This window comes from Lampetra fluviatilis, chromosome 11, assembly GCF_964198595.1.
Source record: "Lampetra fluviatilis chromosome 11, kcLamFluv1.1, whole genome shotgun sequence".
Taxonomy (NCBI): Eukaryota; Metazoa; Chordata; class Hyperoartia; order Petromyzontiformes; family Petromyzontidae; genus Lampetra; species Lampetra fluviatilis.
In genome coordinates this window covers 610,041-628,965 of record NC_136285.1, presented here as the reverse complement: position 1 = coordinate 628,965, position 18,925 = coordinate 610,041, and the positions used below count along the sequence as shown (strand labels likewise).

The 18,925-nt window shown below is 45.7% G+C and overlaps 1 protein-coding gene across 1 annotated transcript in view; it reads right to left on the bottom strand.

Annotated features, from left to right (window-relative positions):
• The window catches only part of LOC144934672 (complement C3-like), a 332,072-nt gene that overhangs the window by 26,944 nt on the left and 286,203 nt on the right, over positions 1 to 18,925 (bottom strand). Inside the window, exons 32-36 of the mRNA XM_078860722.1 lie at positions 18,206 to 18,314; positions 17,463 to 17,565; positions 14,779 to 14,853; positions 9,037 to 9,142; positions 5,444 to 5,533 (exon numbers count right to left, since the gene is read on the bottom strand). Of these exons, the coding sequence (XP_078716848.1) occupies positions 5,444 to 5,533; positions 9,037 to 9,142; positions 14,779 to 14,853; positions 17,463 to 17,565; positions 18,206 to 18,314 (483 nt within the window). The remainder of the gene's footprint in view (positions 1 to 5,443; positions 5,534 to 9,036; positions 9,143 to 14,778; positions 14,854 to 17,462; positions 17,566 to 18,205; positions 18,315 to 18,925) is intronic.

The following is an 18,925-nucleotide window of genomic DNA, read 5'->3' as shown; positions in this document are numbered from 1 at the left end:
ATGGAAAATGCAGATGTGGGATTAGTCACTACTTGTGGAATGCGTAGGAGGTGGGGGGGGGGTCTCAAAGTCATATTATGCCCGTGCATTATGTAGGATTAGCAGCAACAAAGGGAGGAAGTAGCAGTAATAAAGGGAAGGAATTTTTTACGTAAAAAACTAAAATATAAACTACATCAATATCATCAATATACTAAATATACTCTCCAATATGCTGAGCTACTAACAGTAAGTCATACATTACAATTCTATGTCGCAAAAAGATATAATATGCCTCCAGCTAAAATGTTTCCTTACATCACACGGATCTACCCCGTACTATATACTGCCATAGACAAATCCAACATTAAATTATATACTGCATTACTATACACCACCCTAGATTTGAAGCTTTCGTGACTGCAAGGATTCATATTCTTAGGTTTTTTCGGTAAAGTCACGTAGGTAAAACATCAAAATTAATTAAAATAAATTAAAATAAAACAAAAATCACGACGTTTCAGAGGCAACACAAGTCTCCGTCATCAGGTGGGACCGTCACAGCCGAATTAGCTGCATCAAGTGAGGCAATGATTCAAGATGTAATCCCTTATAAGCAAGTTGAAGGGGGGAGGAGAGGGGGGGAGAGCTCATCAGAATGTGGTAGCCAATGAATGGAATGTATCGGGAGGGAGGGGGGCGGGGCTCAAAGACAGCACGGAGTACTAAGTACAACGCATCGGGAGGGGGGGGGCGGGGCCAAAACAAAAAATGGACGACGGCTTGGACGCGGTTGCTGCTGCACACGCCAACACAATGGACAGAGAGGGGCAGGGGAGGCCTGATACACATGATAGACAAAAGAACGAAAATGCCCATGTTTATACCAATGCTGGCTGAACAATGAAGAGAGTACTGTTAAAAAAATAACTGGGGATGTTAACACTCGGTAAAGTAAAGTAAAATAGTGCCTGTCAGATAAGATGGTCCAAAAAAGTGTAATTAAGTCTTTTTTGCGTGGTTGATAACATCTTTCCAATGATTACTAAGTTTGTACCCATCATCACGGTTGAAATTATGTCTGTGTTTGTATATTTGTATGGCTTCGTGTACAAACCTATGATGGTAGCCGGGAGGTTTGCAGAGAACCTTGGTCTCGGAAAAGACAATTTCATGAGAGCCCACCGAGTTGTAGCAATGATCGGCAACGGCAGAAGAATCAGTTCTGCCGTGTTTCAGATCTGACTTGTGCTCGCGGACACGATCAGAAACATGACGTTTCGTTTCTCCAATGTAGCAATCACCACAAATGCAACTCAATTTGTAGACTCCAGGATACTGTAAGTCAGGAACGACATCCTTCACAGATAGAATCAGATCACGGATTTTATGCACTGTACTGAATCGGACTTGGATCTTATGTTTGTTTAGAATTTTGGAGATCTTTTTGGTCACGCCTGCTATGTATGGTAAGGTGATGGTTTTGGTCGGAGTTTCATGTGGCTGTTTCTGTGTGGTGGGAGAGACAGCTTGGCGGATAGTACGGTCAGAGTATCCGTTCATCCTGAGGGCCCGATGTACATGTCTTAATTCACCGGTCAGGTGGTGTTTGTCAGAAATGCCATGGGCTCTGTGGTATAGCGTTTCAAGTAGGAATCTGTGTGGGTGGCTTTCCTGTAGACAGAATGTCCCAAGGATCCGTCAGGCCTCCTCTCAAACAGAATATCCAAGAATGGTAGTTTACCGTCTTTCTCCACTTCCATGGTGAATCTGATGGATGGGTGTCTAGAATTGATGTGGTCCAAGAAGTGGTTCAATGCTGGGAGGCCATGTGGCCAGATGACGAAAGTGTCACTTTCGCCATCTCAAAAGAATTCTCTCATCAAAACGCTAGACTATACATTGTAATATTACACTATGTATTATTCTACCCACCCTACTGTATACCACACTGCTGTATATTCACTATACAATTAGAATACTATATATTACCTTATACATCATATTAAACATTACACTTTTATACTATTTATTATTATACAATCTGCTATACACTATACCATTGACCGTCACGTGAAAGGAACTATGAGGAAGCAACGAAATATGTCAATGGGAGAGTGGTGAAAGGAGACTTGCAGCGGAGCAAAGACTCCATTCCCTGCGGAGAATACAAAATATATATAGTCAATGCCAGTGAGTGGACTGCGGTCTAAAAGTCACCGTAAACGTGAACACAATCAGTTAAGATCCGAAATGGTTTATTACGTCCTTCCAATGATTGCTGAGCCAGAATCCATCTTCTCGGTTGAAATTGTCTCTGTGTTTGTATATGTGGATCGCCTCATGAACGAATCTCTCATGGTAGCCAGATGGCTTGCAGAGAACTTCTGTCTTGGAGAAGTCAATGTCATGTGAGCCCACTGAATTGTAACAGTGATCTGCCACGGCTGAGGTGTTTGTCCTACCGTGTTTCAGGTCTGCTTTATGTTCATGGATGCGGTCCGAGACCTGTCGTTTGGTTTCTCCAATATAACTGCTACCACAGAGGCAACTTAGTTTGTAGATGCCAGGGTACTGTATGTCTGGAACCACATATTTTACAGACGGGACCAGATCACGGATTTTATGTACTGTGTTGAATCGGACCTGGATCTTGTGTTTATTCAGGATTTTGGAGATCTTTTTTGTGACCCCTGCAATGTTGGGTAAGGTGATGTTTTTGAATGGCTCAACAGGATCCTTCTTGATAGTTGGAGTGATGGCTTTGCGGATTGTGTCGTCGGAGTAACCATTAGCCTTAAGAGCTTGGCGTTCGTGCTTGAGTTCAATGGCAATGTGTTCCTGGTCGGAGATGCATTGGGCTCTATGGTGTAGAGTCTTGATGAGGGAATTCTTCTGGGATGGATGGTGGTGGGAATCCGGTTTTAGGTAAGCATCCGTATGGGTAGCTTTCCTGTAGACAGAGTGGCTCATTGAACCATCAGGTCTCCTTTTAATTAGGACATCCAAAAAGGGTAGCTTGCCATCTTTTTCGACTTCCATGGTGAATCTTATGGCTGGGTGTATGGAATTTATGTGGTCGAGGAATTGGTCTAGAGCAGGCTGGCCATGTGGCCAGATGACAAAAGTGTCATCTACATACCTCTTCCATAAGGTCGGGCGTAGAGTGGCAGTCTGGATGGCGTCAGTCTCAAATTTCTCCATGAAAACGTTGGCTACAACCGGATATAGGGGGGAGCCCATTGGGGTGCCCTCAGTTTGTTTGTAAAAAGTTCCATTCCAGGTGAAGTATGTATTGGTTAAGCAGTGTCTCACCAGGGGGGATACCTCAGTATTCAGTCCTTGATGAACCAAGTCTTCAATTATTGCGATGGTGTCAGGTACAGGAACTTTGGTGAATAAGGAAACCACATCAAAACTGACAAACAGGTCATCTGGGGACAGGAAAATTCCATTCATTGTCGATACCAGGTGAGTAGAGTTTAGTACCGCAGAGGTGGTTTTTCCAGTGAAAGGCCGCAGGATTTCAGACAAAAAACGAGCCAGTTTGTAGGTGGGGAGTTGATAGTAGAGACAATGGGACGAAGGGGTGTATCTTCTTTATGTATCTTTGGCAAGCCATATAATCTTGGTGGCCTGGCTGCAGAAGGTTTCAACGAGAACTGTTTGGTTTGATCAATTAATGCAGTTGAATCAGAAATGATTTTGTTGGTTTTAATGACGAGGCTGTTGGTGGGGTCTCTTATTTTTGTATAGCTGCCATCGTTGAGTAATTCTTGAATTTTGTTGTTGTATTCTATTTCGTCCATGATCACAGTGGCATTGCCTCTGTTGGCTGAGAGGATGACAATGTCATCCCTCTTTTTTAATTGAGCTTATTCAAAACGCTCATCTTTGCTGATGTTGCTAGCTGGCATCTTAGCGTTTTTGAGGGTTGCAGCGATTTCAGATCTTGCTACGTCTGCAGCGATGTGACCCAGGCCCTTGAGAGCCACATCTACTTGGGCAATGATATCATTGACTGGTATGTGTCTAGGTGTGACTGCAAAGTTTAGCCCTTTAACTAAAACTGATTTCAGACCATCAGAAATAGAATTGTTACTGCGATTAATTACGACTGTTAACGTCTAGCTTTTCGGTGTGTGGGTCCGGTCTCTTGTTGGAGAGGTTGAATTTGGAAATGAAGTTGTCCTTACATTTGGTCGACAAAGTGGCAGCTGAAGAGGCAGTTATATTGTCTACATGTTCCCAATCCGATGTGGACATTGTTGCAGCCAAAGATAAGTGTAATTTGTAGAGTGTCTTGTCTAACTGATCTAGTTCGGTGCTGTATTTTATTCTGACTTTGTTGCTGAATTTGGTTGTGAGAACTGCTCTTCAACTTACCAGTGAGGTGAAGCAATAATTGTCACGTCATGAAACGCTTGTACACGTGTAGTGTCTTGTAAAATCCCTCAGTCGGACACGTTGTTACAAGTCACTTGCTTACACTTTATTACACTATTCTTGCACCAGTTGTAGGCACTCCTATCTCTGTCTATACGGTCACTTTGTTAATCAACTTCCCCTATCTACTTTACACCTCGCTGACCTGCCTGCGACAACTCTTCCTCTTAGCAGCTCCGCACTCACAGCTCCACACACAGACAGCAGCTCACATAGGGCTTGCACGCAGCTGCACTCACACAGAGCTTGCACACAGCAGCGCTCACATATAGGCTGCAACCAGCTTAGCTCACACAGAGGCTTTGTTCACATAGCTTTGCTCACGCAGAGCTTCGCTCACACAGAGGCTTCGCGCTGCTCTCCCTCTGCGCTGCTGCCCTCGCTCTACGTTCCCTCAGACCCACTCACTCTTCCGATCCGGGCGGGGGGATCAACCATCACCCGCTCGGCGACTCGTGAGGGTTGAGGTCCGTCCTGGCTTGAGCAGCAGCGGCGAGATGTCTTCACCTTGGTCCCAGCAACCCGAACTCCTGCTCTGCTCTCCCGCACCTCCTTATATCCTCCTCTCAATTATCCAGCTCCTCCCTTGTGTCTCTTTAGGGCCAGACAGGCTGGCGCCTGTCAGGCCATTAATCACCCCTTATCGCAGTCTCCCAGGCAGCACCTCCAGTGCCAGCGTACAAACCCGGGCCGACCCCGTCTGCACCCGATTCTCCCGTTAATGAGGTGGAGGTTTGCTCGTGCAACCTTACGTGGCACACGCGCACCTGCCTGCCCTCGGTTGCCCTCGGCCAGCAATGCACACCGCGTATTTTACCACACTACACACGTGCCAATTTAATTTGTTTGGCTATGTCGAGTAGTGGAGGGTGTTACGGTACTAATTTGGTCAGACCGTTACGTATTAGCCAACACAAAATAAATCTTATGACGAAACGTAACATTGGCTTAGAAAATGGACGTGTTAAGTTAATCATTTGATATGTAGCATATAAAAGCAAAGGCAGAGCATACTCACCCTCCACACACTGGCAGAGATCATTTTGACAAATCGGGGACAGTTGAACATATCCCCCAGGTAAGTTATAAAATCTGGTGCATTTGTCCTCTGAAAAGAAAATTAACAATAGCGATTGGAATTTTCAGTCATCAGGGTTTACATCGTCATCAGGGTAAATGTAGCCAGTGTACAATTGGTCTGTGCACAACTCATCTCTACTTGGAGATTTGTGAGTCCCCATCAAATGGTCCCTTTGAGGGATATTTGCAATACTTAGTTGTTGTTGGAATATATTTACCTTCCCTATGACTGTGTGTGCCCGTAAGGCTCTTAGGCTGAGTACAAACATTTACTTTGATAAATGCTCACAAAGTCTAAAGTCTAAATAATTTTCTGCTGAAATAAGCATTGAGACAGTGATCATCTGTTTACAACCCTGAGCAAGTAGAATACATTTCACGTTCATTCATAAGATCAGGCCAATGTGTTCTGTCATATTCCTAATTTGACAAATGATCCACAAACTATTCAATTGGAATATTCGCAACAATCATCACTCCCTACTGTGAATACTTGGCAGGATCATCCTGAAAAAGAGAGACTCAGCAAGGCATTCCTGGGCAAATAAACGTCATATATAATAAAAACGTGGACAAATTATTCATTCGACAACCACTGTTGGCTTCCCCACAAAGTGGTACCTATTTATTGACCCTGGAGGGATGATGGGCTCGGTCAACCCCCAACCAGGATGGGAACTTGCAACTTCCAATTGTGCACCACTCGCTCTGCCACTGACCCACCAGGATGGGTCACTGCTAAAGGCTTGAAACAACTCTGCTCATTTACTCACCTTGGACTTATTTGACAATAAATGTCATTTATTTGGTAAGCCCTAGATTATTGTTAGTTTAAAATGTAGGCTTTCGCGACCAATATTCATAATAAAGGTTTTTGGGTTAGATCGCATAAGCATAGCTGCGTCGAAACCCTCCACCATCCGACATGGCTAATCAGTAAGGGATTTGTCACATAAACAAAACACAAATTGCCCGATGATGCTGGAAGTAATTACCAGCAAAACGTCGTACTCCGATTGTAAATGTTGTGGATTCACTCTTCAACACATCGGTGGGCTGAAGTAGTAACTATTTGGCGTTTTGTGTCCTATATGATTATGTTTAGCTTTCTGGAGAAGCAGACTCAATGCAAGAACACTGAAATGTTTACTTTCAAATTTGGCATTTCTAGTGACAGATAACATTCAACTTAAATATTTTTTGTTTCATTGCCAGAAAAGGTAAACCCTATTCTTATTTCTCATACTTTGATACTCGCAAAAAGGTCCCATGATATAGCTGTTCACCCTGAGCTACAAATGCTCTGATACGTGCATTGTCTTTGTACTGTTCGCCTGTTGGCGTTCTCTGTTCTGACACTGGTGAGACTAGGCCATAAAGAAGGCTGTCTCTGGTTAGGTCAATCAGTTTCAAAGGCAATGTATATATTATCAGAGCATGCTTGTTTTATGTGGTCCCCACAAGTATGTTTGGTTAATGCAGACTTTATTCCTTGCAAAAGGTATCTATTTGATGTTTGAACATCTTACACCCGTTGTATTGCCAGAAAGGGTAAAACCTATTCTTACTTCTCACACTTTGATACTGGCAAAATGGTCCCATGATACATCCCCTGTTGTTACAAGCAGAGGTAATCAAAAACACCTCCTTCCGTAAGGGCAGAACGATAGAAGAGACACAGTAACCCCTTCATATTCGTGAGTGATACACGTTCCTGGAGAATGACACGGTTAAATCCACGAATATTAATACCTAAAGCTGATGTGTAAAATATGATTGGGGGGCATACACTATATAATGTTTAATCCTAAACATATACTGTATAAACATATAAATAAATACATTGTATATCATTATTATGTTATTTAACTTATCTTTGATAATGATGAACATACATGTATTTAAAAGGGCAAATATAAATAACTAAATACATATTATACAGTGAACGCAATTCCCTAAAAATGTAAAGGAAAGCACTCGTGTAAATAGTGCAGCAGACTGTGAGAGAAGTGTCTTTCATGCTCTCACCGTCCACGCCGCGTGTACAACTGTCGGGTTTTCGCGAGATATGGCCGCGAATGTTTAAATACAACTCCGTAAGCGCTACAATATATTAGTCTTGAATAAGCAAAGCCGTAATTATAAACCTGCGAATATTAAGATATAATCTACATTGACTTTAAGATATAATCTACATTGACTTCTATTTGGATAAATTATAAAACACTATTTTCCAGTGGAGTGGAAATTGCACAAACGTTTTTATAAGCAGATGTTGAATAGCAGACACGTATGTATGTGGATCTAAACTGATTACCATTTAACATGCTAAATTATCAGACAATATGTTTCATTACCAATATCTGTCCCTCAAAATAAAAAGAACTGCAATATTAAGTAAGCATGAAAATATAAACAATAATATATATACGATCCTTTTCGCCAGTATCAAGACGATGAAGAAAGAAGAGGTTCATATAAATATATGTACATTTGTATGTATAATTATTAGTATGCTAATTAACAAGGAAAGCTTAAATGCGTCTTAAAATGTTTTTCAGGAAAGTACTGCCAAGTTATTACAGTCAAGGGTGATGTTGCTATGTGTTTCCTCAAATGAATGATTTGTAGGTAATATTTCAGCATTGGGATATTTGGCCAATACCAGTTACATTGTATGTGTTGTTTTTATCTATGGGAGGAAATCGGAGAATCCAGAGTAAACCCAGTAGTACAGGGAGCGAAAATCCACACACGAAAGGCGCCTTTCAGTCAGGAATGGGCCAATGCCCTTCAATGTCTATACTAGTGTAGTAGAGTTAACTACTCGATGTTCACAAACTGGGAGAGCAAATCGTTAACAAGGTTTTCCCGCTCAAACTAACGGTCAGGGTCTCACAAGCTGTGAGAGCTGACCGTAAAAAAGGTTTTCCCGCGCGACCAAACGGTCAGGGTCAGATAGGGTGAATTGGGATCGAAAAGCAGATTGGGAACGACCAATCACAGGGTTCCACAAGGTAGCCGGGGATTGGACAACCCGGCCACGAACAAGTATAAAGCCAGAGCGCTCAGAGCTCTCGGGGAGTTCGACTACACGAAGACCCAAGACGGCGGAAGAAGCCTAGGACCCTGGACCAAGCCCTCCAGCCCTTATAAGGGCTAGGGTTCAGAGTAACCAGTGGTCGGGGAGACATCTCCCTAGGTCCAGTCAGAGGACATTGAAAGAGCGGGATATTAAGTAGCCTGTAGGGTGCGGAGGCTTGTACGTTCTGAGTGTAAAGGGTGAGGGGACCGTATACCCCTCAGTGCATAGGGACTGTGTTCATAAGACGAATAAAAGTGTGTGCTACAAAAGACGTTGAAGAGTCCGTCTGTACAACACTACACTAGTATAGTGACACCCGACACAGACACGGAACCGTTGGCCCAATGTTCCATGTTTACTTGGCACGTCCTTCTTGCTGGCTGTTGCCACTGCACCAGCCTGCTATGCAACTTGAAGCGTATTCTTGACCATGTCTGTGTACTTACGTGGGCTGTAGTAGTCGTAAACAGAAGCAGTCACGGGTTGAATCATATCCGATTTCAGCATTTGCTTGACCTTGAAAGCAAAGCAGTAATCCTCTGTGCTGGGAACCTGCAACAAAGCAATCGCACACAACACTAATGCATGATACAATGCACACTGACTTTAATAATGTAATAATAATTAAATACACATTTGGTATTGACACTTCTAATAATGCAGGGCTCTCATGAAGGAAAGCACTGTTTCATAATAATCTGCAGTAGCTTATAATCTGTAATCCCAATTGAGTAATTCGAGGGCAATATTTAGAATTTTCCAAATTTGAACAATGCCGCCTGTACCCAATGGCTTACTTGTGTAATGTGAGGTTACACCTGGATGATAAATGGGTTACACCTGGAAGATTAATTAGTTACACCTGGATGATTAATTAGTTACACCTGGATGATAATGATTGGCTCTGCTGGCTTCAGCCGCAACCAATGGGGAGGCGAGTTAGGGGCGTGGCCCTGGGGCCGGAGGATGGGCTCTGGAAGGTTCCAGGGAGGTGGCCGAGGATTGGCTGCGAGGCACCACGTGGGCCAGGAATTAAAAGGGGTGGGGACGGACAGCACGTGGTCAGAGCTGGAAGGAACGAAGGTGGAAGCCATGCGGGTGCGGAGGTCCGGAGCCTGCCACGTAGCGGGCCGCGACAGTCTCTCTCTCTCCCTCTCTCTCCCTCCCTCTCCCTCTCACACTGTCTGCCAACAGCGTGAAGGAGCTATAGAGCAGAGAAATGAGTATAGTGAGAAGCTGTGAAAGAAACTTAATAAAAAATACTGAATTCCAGAAGTTGTCTCAACGACCTTTATTACATTGGTGTCAGAAGTAAATTTTGAGACCGTTTGGACCATCATCCAAGATGTCCAAGCACCTAAAAAAAAGGAACCCACCCGACCCGCCATCGGAAGAGGAAGACGATGCGGACGAGGACGAGCTGCTGGGTGCAACGGGACCGCTGCCGCCGACTGCTGCTCTCCCCGACGCCGCGCAAAAACGACAGGCCGATGCGGAGGTGTTTCCAGCTGCGGACGAAGGGTGGCGACGAGTGGCGGAACAGATAGAGTCTCTCCGTGCGGTGATGCTCAATCTCGTGATGGTGGTCGCGTCGCCTGCCACCCTGGGTCGGCCTCGTGGGACGCATCCGAGTGCGGACGACCTTGATCTCCAACGGGGGGCTGCATCCGCCATTACACCTGCTGCGGAGGAGGAGGCCGCCATCTTGGGCGGGGCCGCTGCCACGCTGCCGGCGGCCGCCATCTTGGTGGAGCAGCGTGCTGCGCGGGTGGCGGGAACGGGTACGCCCAAGGACTCCGACAGTGGCCGCAGCCATCGCCTTCCTCACATTAAAGAATTCGTCGCCGGAGGCGACTGGAGCACATTTATGTGGAGATTCGAATCCGCCTTCCGATCGGTGCGGTGGACGGAGTCCGAGGCACTAGAGGCTCTACCTACGCTATTGGACGACGTGTCCTTGACTGTTTTCCACTCCATCCCGGCGAGTAGGAAGAAGACGCTAAAGGACGCCTTCGCTGAAATGGCGGAATTTTACGAGCCACCATCGGCTGCTCATAAAAAATGTATGCAGCGACGTCGAGGACCGGAAGAAACACCTTTGGTGTACCGTGGTGCGCTATTAGAGCTCGCTATGGCCGCCTACCCCGAGTCCTCCGCCGATCTCCTGGACCTTCTCATTCTTGCAAGAATGATTGAACTGTCGCAGGAGTTAAACATTTCGCTGCCGGTGTGCGGCCATGAGCCGCTGACGTCTTGTTGGGCGGCGCGATGTTTAGATGCCAAGTACAACTTGCGACGTTGGGACCAGATGGCGGCTTGGACGGGGGACCCCAAAAAGGATGGTGAAGCGCTGGTATGGGCTCCACGTCGCGTCGTGCACATCCCGGACGAGTCCAGCGACGACGAGTTGGTGGTTGCTGCTCCTCGCTGGACCCCGTAACGCCAGCGGGACATGCAGCGGGACGGGGACGGGCGGTCATGAGCGGGGGCCAAGGCGACCGATTGTCGGGCGGCCGCCACATGTTTCAAGTGTGGCCGACTGGGCCACTTCGCCCGCGATTGTCGGCGCCGGTTCCAACCCCCGCGGCTCTCGTCGGGCCTTCCTCCATCTCCTCCACCAGACGCGGATCGACATTATTCTCGGGCGAGTTGGCACGCATAGGGCACCCGGCAGGTCCAAACACCTCACGCATCCACTTGCACCCCCGTAGGGTTATCTGATGTTAAATGTCGGCATGCTGATTCGGTACCACACACGGTTACGCAGTGGAAAAAATTGGCTCGAAGGGTGATTGCAGCCGCATCGGGGTCCTCCACGGTGCCGGGCATGATTCAAGGGGTAGACGTGCATGTTTTGGTGAATACCGGTGCGTCGGCAACCATAATTTCCAATGTGATTTTTCATCTATTATCCATCCCTGTGTCGCGGGTCCAACGAGCTAACGATGCATGCATTGCTGCTAATGGGGGTGGCATGGGTATCATAGGACAGGTGGATGTCCACATTGCCATTGGGAATGTTGCCGCATCAAGTTCGGTTCTTATTTCGCGATCGCTGGGTACCGATTTTCTTAGTCGGATGCCTGTCAAAATCCTTGTGGATCAAGGTTGTTTAGAGATGCCTGGGGGCATTAGGATGTCCTTCTTGCCGTCCCTGGTGGGGCCGGCCACCTCCAGGGAACGCCGTTCACGCGTTGGCCGATGTCACTGTGGAAATACCCCCGGGTACACAGATGCTCATCCTGCTGCACTACCGGAAGCGGTTGGAGGCCGCGGATGGGGCGACAGGTGTGTTACTGTCCCCGTCGAACTCCGTGGCTAAGGCCTTCTCCCTTGTCGCGGCTCAGACTATTGTTCGGGCTGGGCAGGCCCCGTTCTTACAAGTGTTGAATGGGGGCCCGGAACGAGTGGTCGTCCCGGCAGGTGCGGTATTGGCCCATGCCACTACCGACTTTACTAGCCTGGATGGGGACCAACCTAGAGTAATGGCTGCCGGCGTATCTCGGGCCACTCATTCGGACGATTGATGGATCGCCGAATTGTGCCGCGAGAATACGTCTTTGTCATCCAAGCAGCGGAACGCATTGTGTTCACTATTGTCAAAATACGCCGACGTCTTCAGTAAAGATGATTTTGATTTGGGCCACACCTCGCTCTTGTCACACCATACTGACACCGGTGCGGCAGGACCGATATGTATGCACCTGCACCACATGAGCCCTGCGGAAAGGGAGCACGTGCGTGGCGAGGTGGACGACATGTTGGCGGCCGACATTATTTCGCCGTCCAACAGCCCTTGGGGCGCACCGGTGGTATTGGTTAAAAAAAAAGGACGGCGGATTGAGGTTCTGTGTTGACTTTCGCCGGTTGAATAAAATATCCGTGGCAGACGCGTACCCCTGCCACAGATGGACAATTCGTTGGACGCCTTGTCGGGGGCCATTTTCTTTTCTACTCTCGACCTCTCATCAGGATTATGCGTCGAAGCCGAAAACGGCGTTTCGCATGCTGCAGGGCTTGTTTGAATTTAACCGCCTACCCATGGGCTTGAATGCCGCGCCGGTGACATTCCAGCACCTGATGGAGTTGGTGCTGGCGGGGCTACAGTGGGAGACGTGCCTCATATATTTGGACGACGTTATTGTATTCAGTCGCACCTTCGAGGAACACCTTCAACGGCTGGAGGCTGTCTTTCAAAGAATGCGATCGGCCAACCTCAAATTTAAACCAAAAAATGCCATTTGTTGCAACGTTCTGTCTGCTACCTCGGACACATCGTCAGCTCTAGCTGTGTGTCCACTGACCCTCAAAAGACGTCGTGTGTTCGTGAGTGGCCGACGCCCACTTCTGTGGGTGATGTGCGGCGGTTCATATGCTTTGTATCCTATTACCGCCGGTTTGTTAAGAATTTCACGACATTGGCAAAACCTCTGCATGTCCTGACGGGAAATTATCAGAGATTCAAATGGGGTCCGGAAGAGGAACTCGCTTTCCAGTCTCTCCGGGATCGCTTGGCCACCGCGCCGACACTCGACTACCCTGATTTTCCCAACCATTCACCCTGGACACGGATGCTAGCGACACCAGCATCGGTGCTGTTTTGTCGCAGCGGAAGGACGGTGTTGAACAGGTGGTGGCATATGGCAGCATGGTTTTGTCTCCCGCCGAAACGCGCTATTGCGTCGGGAGTTGCTGGCGATCGTCCATTTTGTTCGCCAGTACCGGCCGTACCTGTATGGTAGAAAATCCCTCGTTCGCACTGACCACGCTGCCTTGCAATACTCGCTAAAATTGGAATAACCGTCCGGACAATTGGCCCACTGCATCTCCGACCAACACCACCTAGCCAGTGAACTGGAACACGTACATCAAGCCCTCAAGAGGAATGGGTACTCGGACCAAAAAACCATCACTTTACCATACATAGCAGGTGTTACCAAAAATATTTACAAAATCTTAAACAAACACAAGATCCAGGTCCGATTCAATACAGTACACAATCTGTGATCTAATCCCATCTGTGAAGGAGGTTATTTCTGACATGCAATATCCTGGAGTAGCAGTTACATTGGGGAAACAAAACTACATGTCTCGGACCATGGTCGTGAACACAAGGCAGATCTGAAACATGGCAGAACCAGTACCTCTGCCGTAGCTGACCATTGTTATAACACTGTGGGCTCGCATGATATTGTTTTTTCCGAGACCAAGGTACTCTGCAAACCTTCGGGCTAATATCAAAGGTTTGTTCATGAAGCCATCCAAATACATAAATAGACAAAACTTCAATCGAGATGGATACAAATTGAACAATCATTTGAAGGATGTTGTTGTTGTTTCCATCGTACCTGCCGGTTTACTACTAGCCCCACCCACTTCCCTCCCCCCCCAGCCTCACATTCTCTCTGTTCTTCCACCACCTATCCACTTCTAGCCCCGCCCACTCCCCCCCCCCCCAACCTCACGTCCTTTTCCGAGCGCCCATGCGGCCCCCCTCCCCCTACCCCACACCCCCCTTATCTCTCTCTACCCCCTTGCCTCCTCCCCCCACCTCTTACCTATATAACCTCTTGCCACGGCAGCTCTCCCACCGACTTCAGCATTTTCTTGCTGTGGTTGACCCCACCTGATGAAATTCGCTTGTATTGCGATCGAAATGTCGTGATTTGTTTTATTTTATTTTTACCTACGTGACTTTACCGAAAGAACCAAAGAGTATTTGAGACATATTTAAAACCATTTGAAAGGGCATCCCCAGTTACCTTGTGTGTGTGGCACAAGGTGACTCGGCACTTGTCCTGTAAGCAGGCATGTCTGCCAGTAGGCAGCAATGCCTGCCATGTGTAATCCTCATTGAGTCATTTGTGGGAAAGTTTTCAAATTAGGACCATGACACCAGAACACAATGACCTACTCTTGCTAATGATGTCACGGAATCTTTAACATCTACTGTGATACAGATGGCAAATAGTATTTTACAATAAAGATACATCGCATTATTAACGAGGACAGCCTATTGGATTCAATCCACGAACCACTATTGCTGTACCATGTCACCACTAACAACAAGCTTTAAGCTCATGCCTGGCAGTTCAGGACACACAGATATTAACCAATATTGAGCAAATGCCTTACTTTTGCAAATTATGCATAAAGACAGTAGGTAACAACTGAAATGAATGGCTTACCGTATCCAAATATATAATGAGCACTGAGTCCGTGATCTCATAATTACTGATGTACTTGTCTACAGCATTCTTAAGCTGTAAATGTATGCAAGCAGAGCACACAGCAACATGTGAGACCAGTGAGAACTGACAACCATTGCACATTTGGCTTCATACCGACAAGGTGTCTGTAAACATTTTCGCATAAAACTTCACTTGTAGAGCATTCTGGATAATACTTTGAATACAAATGTAATTCCGGATAACACATTGACTGCCGACTGAGGCCATGGGAAGAGGTTACCCTGGGCCATTGCACTCTGATTGATCCTGGAAGTCACGTGACAAGTAAGATCTACACAGATGCCCCAAGTGGGGGTTAGGGGGTGGTCACGTGACTGGGTAAGATCCGACGGGAAAGGTTGGAAGAGAGCCAGAGCTCTCTCGAAGGTGGGCATGGCCAAGGGCGGCGCCAGCCACGGCCCGGAGGCATATAAGCGGGGTCCCTACAGGGACTGGGGTTCAGCGTTGCTCCTGTCACCTGAAGATCTACAATCGACGTTCTACGTCGTCCAAGAAGAAGTCACCAACACGTGGCGAGGACCCAAGCCAGGGTCCCATTCGTGGTAGCTAACTCCCAGTGTGATTAGCATATTTAGCCTGGTGGTCCACCACCATAGGTTATCTGGTGAAAGGGCAGAAACCCTTTTGTGTCATGTGTTGGTGAAAATAAATGTGCCTCCAAAGAGAAAGTCTGTGACTCAGTTGAATCCACTACACTAGTACAGCACACCGGTGTGTTGGAGAGTCAAGCCACAACATTTGCAATCTGAGTACGACGTTTCGCCAGTAATTACAACTAGCTTCATCTGGCAAAGTCCACCTGTTTCGTTCCTTATATAGAGGCGTAGATGTGGTGACCAAACTTCTACGTACATGATGCATGCGCATTATGCGGGCCCATTGATAGATCAATTGGGATTATTGTTGGTACGGCTATTTTAATACAGACAATAGAGAGGAAGGACAATATGAAACTCGGTGTAATTACCTGTGAAACGTCATACTCAGATTGTAAATGTTGTGGCTTGGCTCTCCTACACACCGGTGTGCTGTACTAGTGACGATTTGGCATGTTCTGTTTACGTGAAAACCCTTACTAGTTGGTTGTGTCAGGTGGTGGTGGGTTTTAATATCCCTTACAGAGTCTTGAGACTCAGTGGGGCGTTTCTGGGTAAACAAAAATCATAATAAAATAAACCAATTTCCATTCTCTATCTCCACATAGAAATAACATATCTCTTAGTCTGGTTCAATAAAATATTGTGTGAAGCCACGGAATTAACTTCCCAAATTTGTCATGAACCCCTCCACCACCAAACATAGCCAAGCAACTTAATCGTCATGTATACAAGCGTTTAACACATCAATTATAATTTGTTCAGCTCACCTGTAATTCAAAGAGCAATTATGACAGCTAAACTTGTACTTACAGTAACTCTAAATCTGGCTGTAAGAAATATTTTAAACTTACCAATGAGCTGAAGCAATCGCAATTGAAAAGGTAAACGCTTAACTGGCAGTTACATTTATTTGACTGTTGGGTGGTGGGTCTTAATGCTACGCATTTTGGGCAAATCTTTACGTGGCCTCACCCAAAACATATTTATGAATCATGATAATGCATGCAAAAACCATGTTATATTTTTGTCTGTGAGCCATTATTGGGCAGTGATGGTCCATGTCGAGAAAGGGCATTTCATATACTATAACATATCGTAAACAAGCAATACTGGGTTTGTATGCCCGACTGCTAATTACCTCTAGAAGGGCAAACCTGGTCCAATTTGTTTTGGTTTTGTTTATACTTATATCGTGTCTATATGCAGCCACGGGCTGTACTGACACACTAGCATATTTTCTTTATAAATAGACAGTCGTAGGCAGAGGGGAAAAAAGACAGTTGAACAGGGACAGTGAGTCGCCTGCAAAGTTGGCTTTGGAAAGGGAGTATTTATAGCAAATATATACAAAGCGATGTTAGTTATCTTAATTTGTGTTTGTTTAACCAAAAAACTTCAAGAATCTCAATACTTTTTTCAGGTGAGTTCTGCCATTTTTTGTTACATTAGGGGCAATCATGTTACATATAATTCAAGTAGAGTCATTTGCAGGTAATTTATCAGCATTGGGATATCAGGCCAATAGCAGTTTTAGCTATGGGGGCAAACTGGAGAACCCGGAGAAAACCTATGCAGAACAGGGGGAGAACATACGAACTCTACACACTCGCACCAATCACATCCTCACAGTTTTACACACATTTTGTGCACACTCACACTTTACAGAAACAGCGGTAGAACAAACTGCACGTAGAAGGCACCCAAGTCGGGAATCAAACCCAGGGCCTTCTTTGCTGTGAGGCACGAGTGTTACCCCTACTCCACCCTGCTCACCCAAACATTGTCAATTGTTATCCTTTAAAAAGGATAGAATTAAAATGTGAGCCATATATAGTTGTCAACCTTTTACTCGGTCTCCAAAAGTGTGTTATCTGTCCATGCTGAAGGATGCTGCATCCAAATGTGATGTTCGGTGTCCTATATTCTGTGCTTATCTGGGAATCCTGCCTTGTTAACATTACAAATGTCCACTAATTTACAATAACAGCTTTCTCGGCATAATGTTACGTGTGTGTGTCTTACCTGGACAAGGTCATTTTTATCTGGAATAAATCCAGTTAACATGTTCACTTCTAATATCGTCATTCCTGATTCATTTGAAATTTCATCTTTTCGTGGCTTATATCTGCATCACACAATAAACGAATGAAGCAACTGCAAAATTATCTTCAAAATGATTAAACTTTTCACCAAGTTATACATTCTGCATAGTCTATATTATTTCATAGAGTACTTTAGCTCAAGGAGCTTTACAAAGTTTAAAAGCGGAAACAAAAATAAACTGATTTAGATGGCAGGGGCGTGCAAGGGCAGAGGAATGAGTGACCACAACAGAGGGAACAGAGGTCAGAAAACGGCAGGGGAGGGATGGTAAGTAGTGGAGGGGTGAGGGAGGGAATGGGCAATGGGCACATCCAGTGGCAGCGGTCCCTGTGTTACACAAGGGGACTAAACACTTGACCTGCAAGCGGGAATGAGTCTGCCAGCAGTTTGCCGATGATTGCTATGTGCAATCCCAATTGAGAAAACTGCGAGTTTTTTTTTCAAATTTGGCACATTGACCATGATTTACCGGCACTCATTTTCAATGACAAAATAGGATATTGAGATTGAAAGCACATTGAGATTCCATGCAAGGCGTTAAATAATCTAATTATTATCTGATGCTGACGGGGAGCAGAAGGCACGCAAAATGCAAGAATGGGTTCATTATTATTTCTTCAAGAAATGAGCACAGCATACACCCTGCTACTGCTGAGACACACCTGGTACACACATTCATGCGGTATGCTGCCTCAACGCCTCCTTCATCACCGATATCTCTCTTTCGCCGCCTCTTCCCATCAAACCAACCCAAGCGTCCTTGTGGCATCTCTATGCAAAAAAAACATTCACAACACTTAATAATTGAGTACATTTGGTATTTGTGCCATTATTTTTTTATGGCTAGGTTGTTCTTCTCCCGCACCTCTGATTAGCACTGTTGGCTATGTACAGCATGAAACAAGTCCAATATACATACATATCACAAAGGCACATTTTGCAGTAGTTTCACAGTTGAGGGAGATTTTGCTGTGAGAAATTCCAACGGAGTCATTTACACTGCAATGGTTTGAATTTGGCAAATGTGGACCGTGAAACTGGTACACAATGGCCTTCTCTTTTACAACAATGTCACGGTATCTTTAACACCCATCGTGCAGCAGAGAGCATGTATGTTTTGGTTAATTCACCCGTAGTATTAACCAGTGGTCAGCCAGAATTTTTTATGTTTACATTATAGGGCAATATTAATGTCAGTAGTTCATGGCTATACTGGTATCTTTGAGGTATGTGAAAGCCAGGATGTGCGATGTTTGGTTCTCAAATGGCAAGTTTATAATGGATGACTATGTTGTTCCACTGTTTTCCAGCGTTATTCCAGATCCGAGTGAGAATCTAGGATGTCATATCACAATCCTAAAAGGGGAATTTGGATTTGAGTT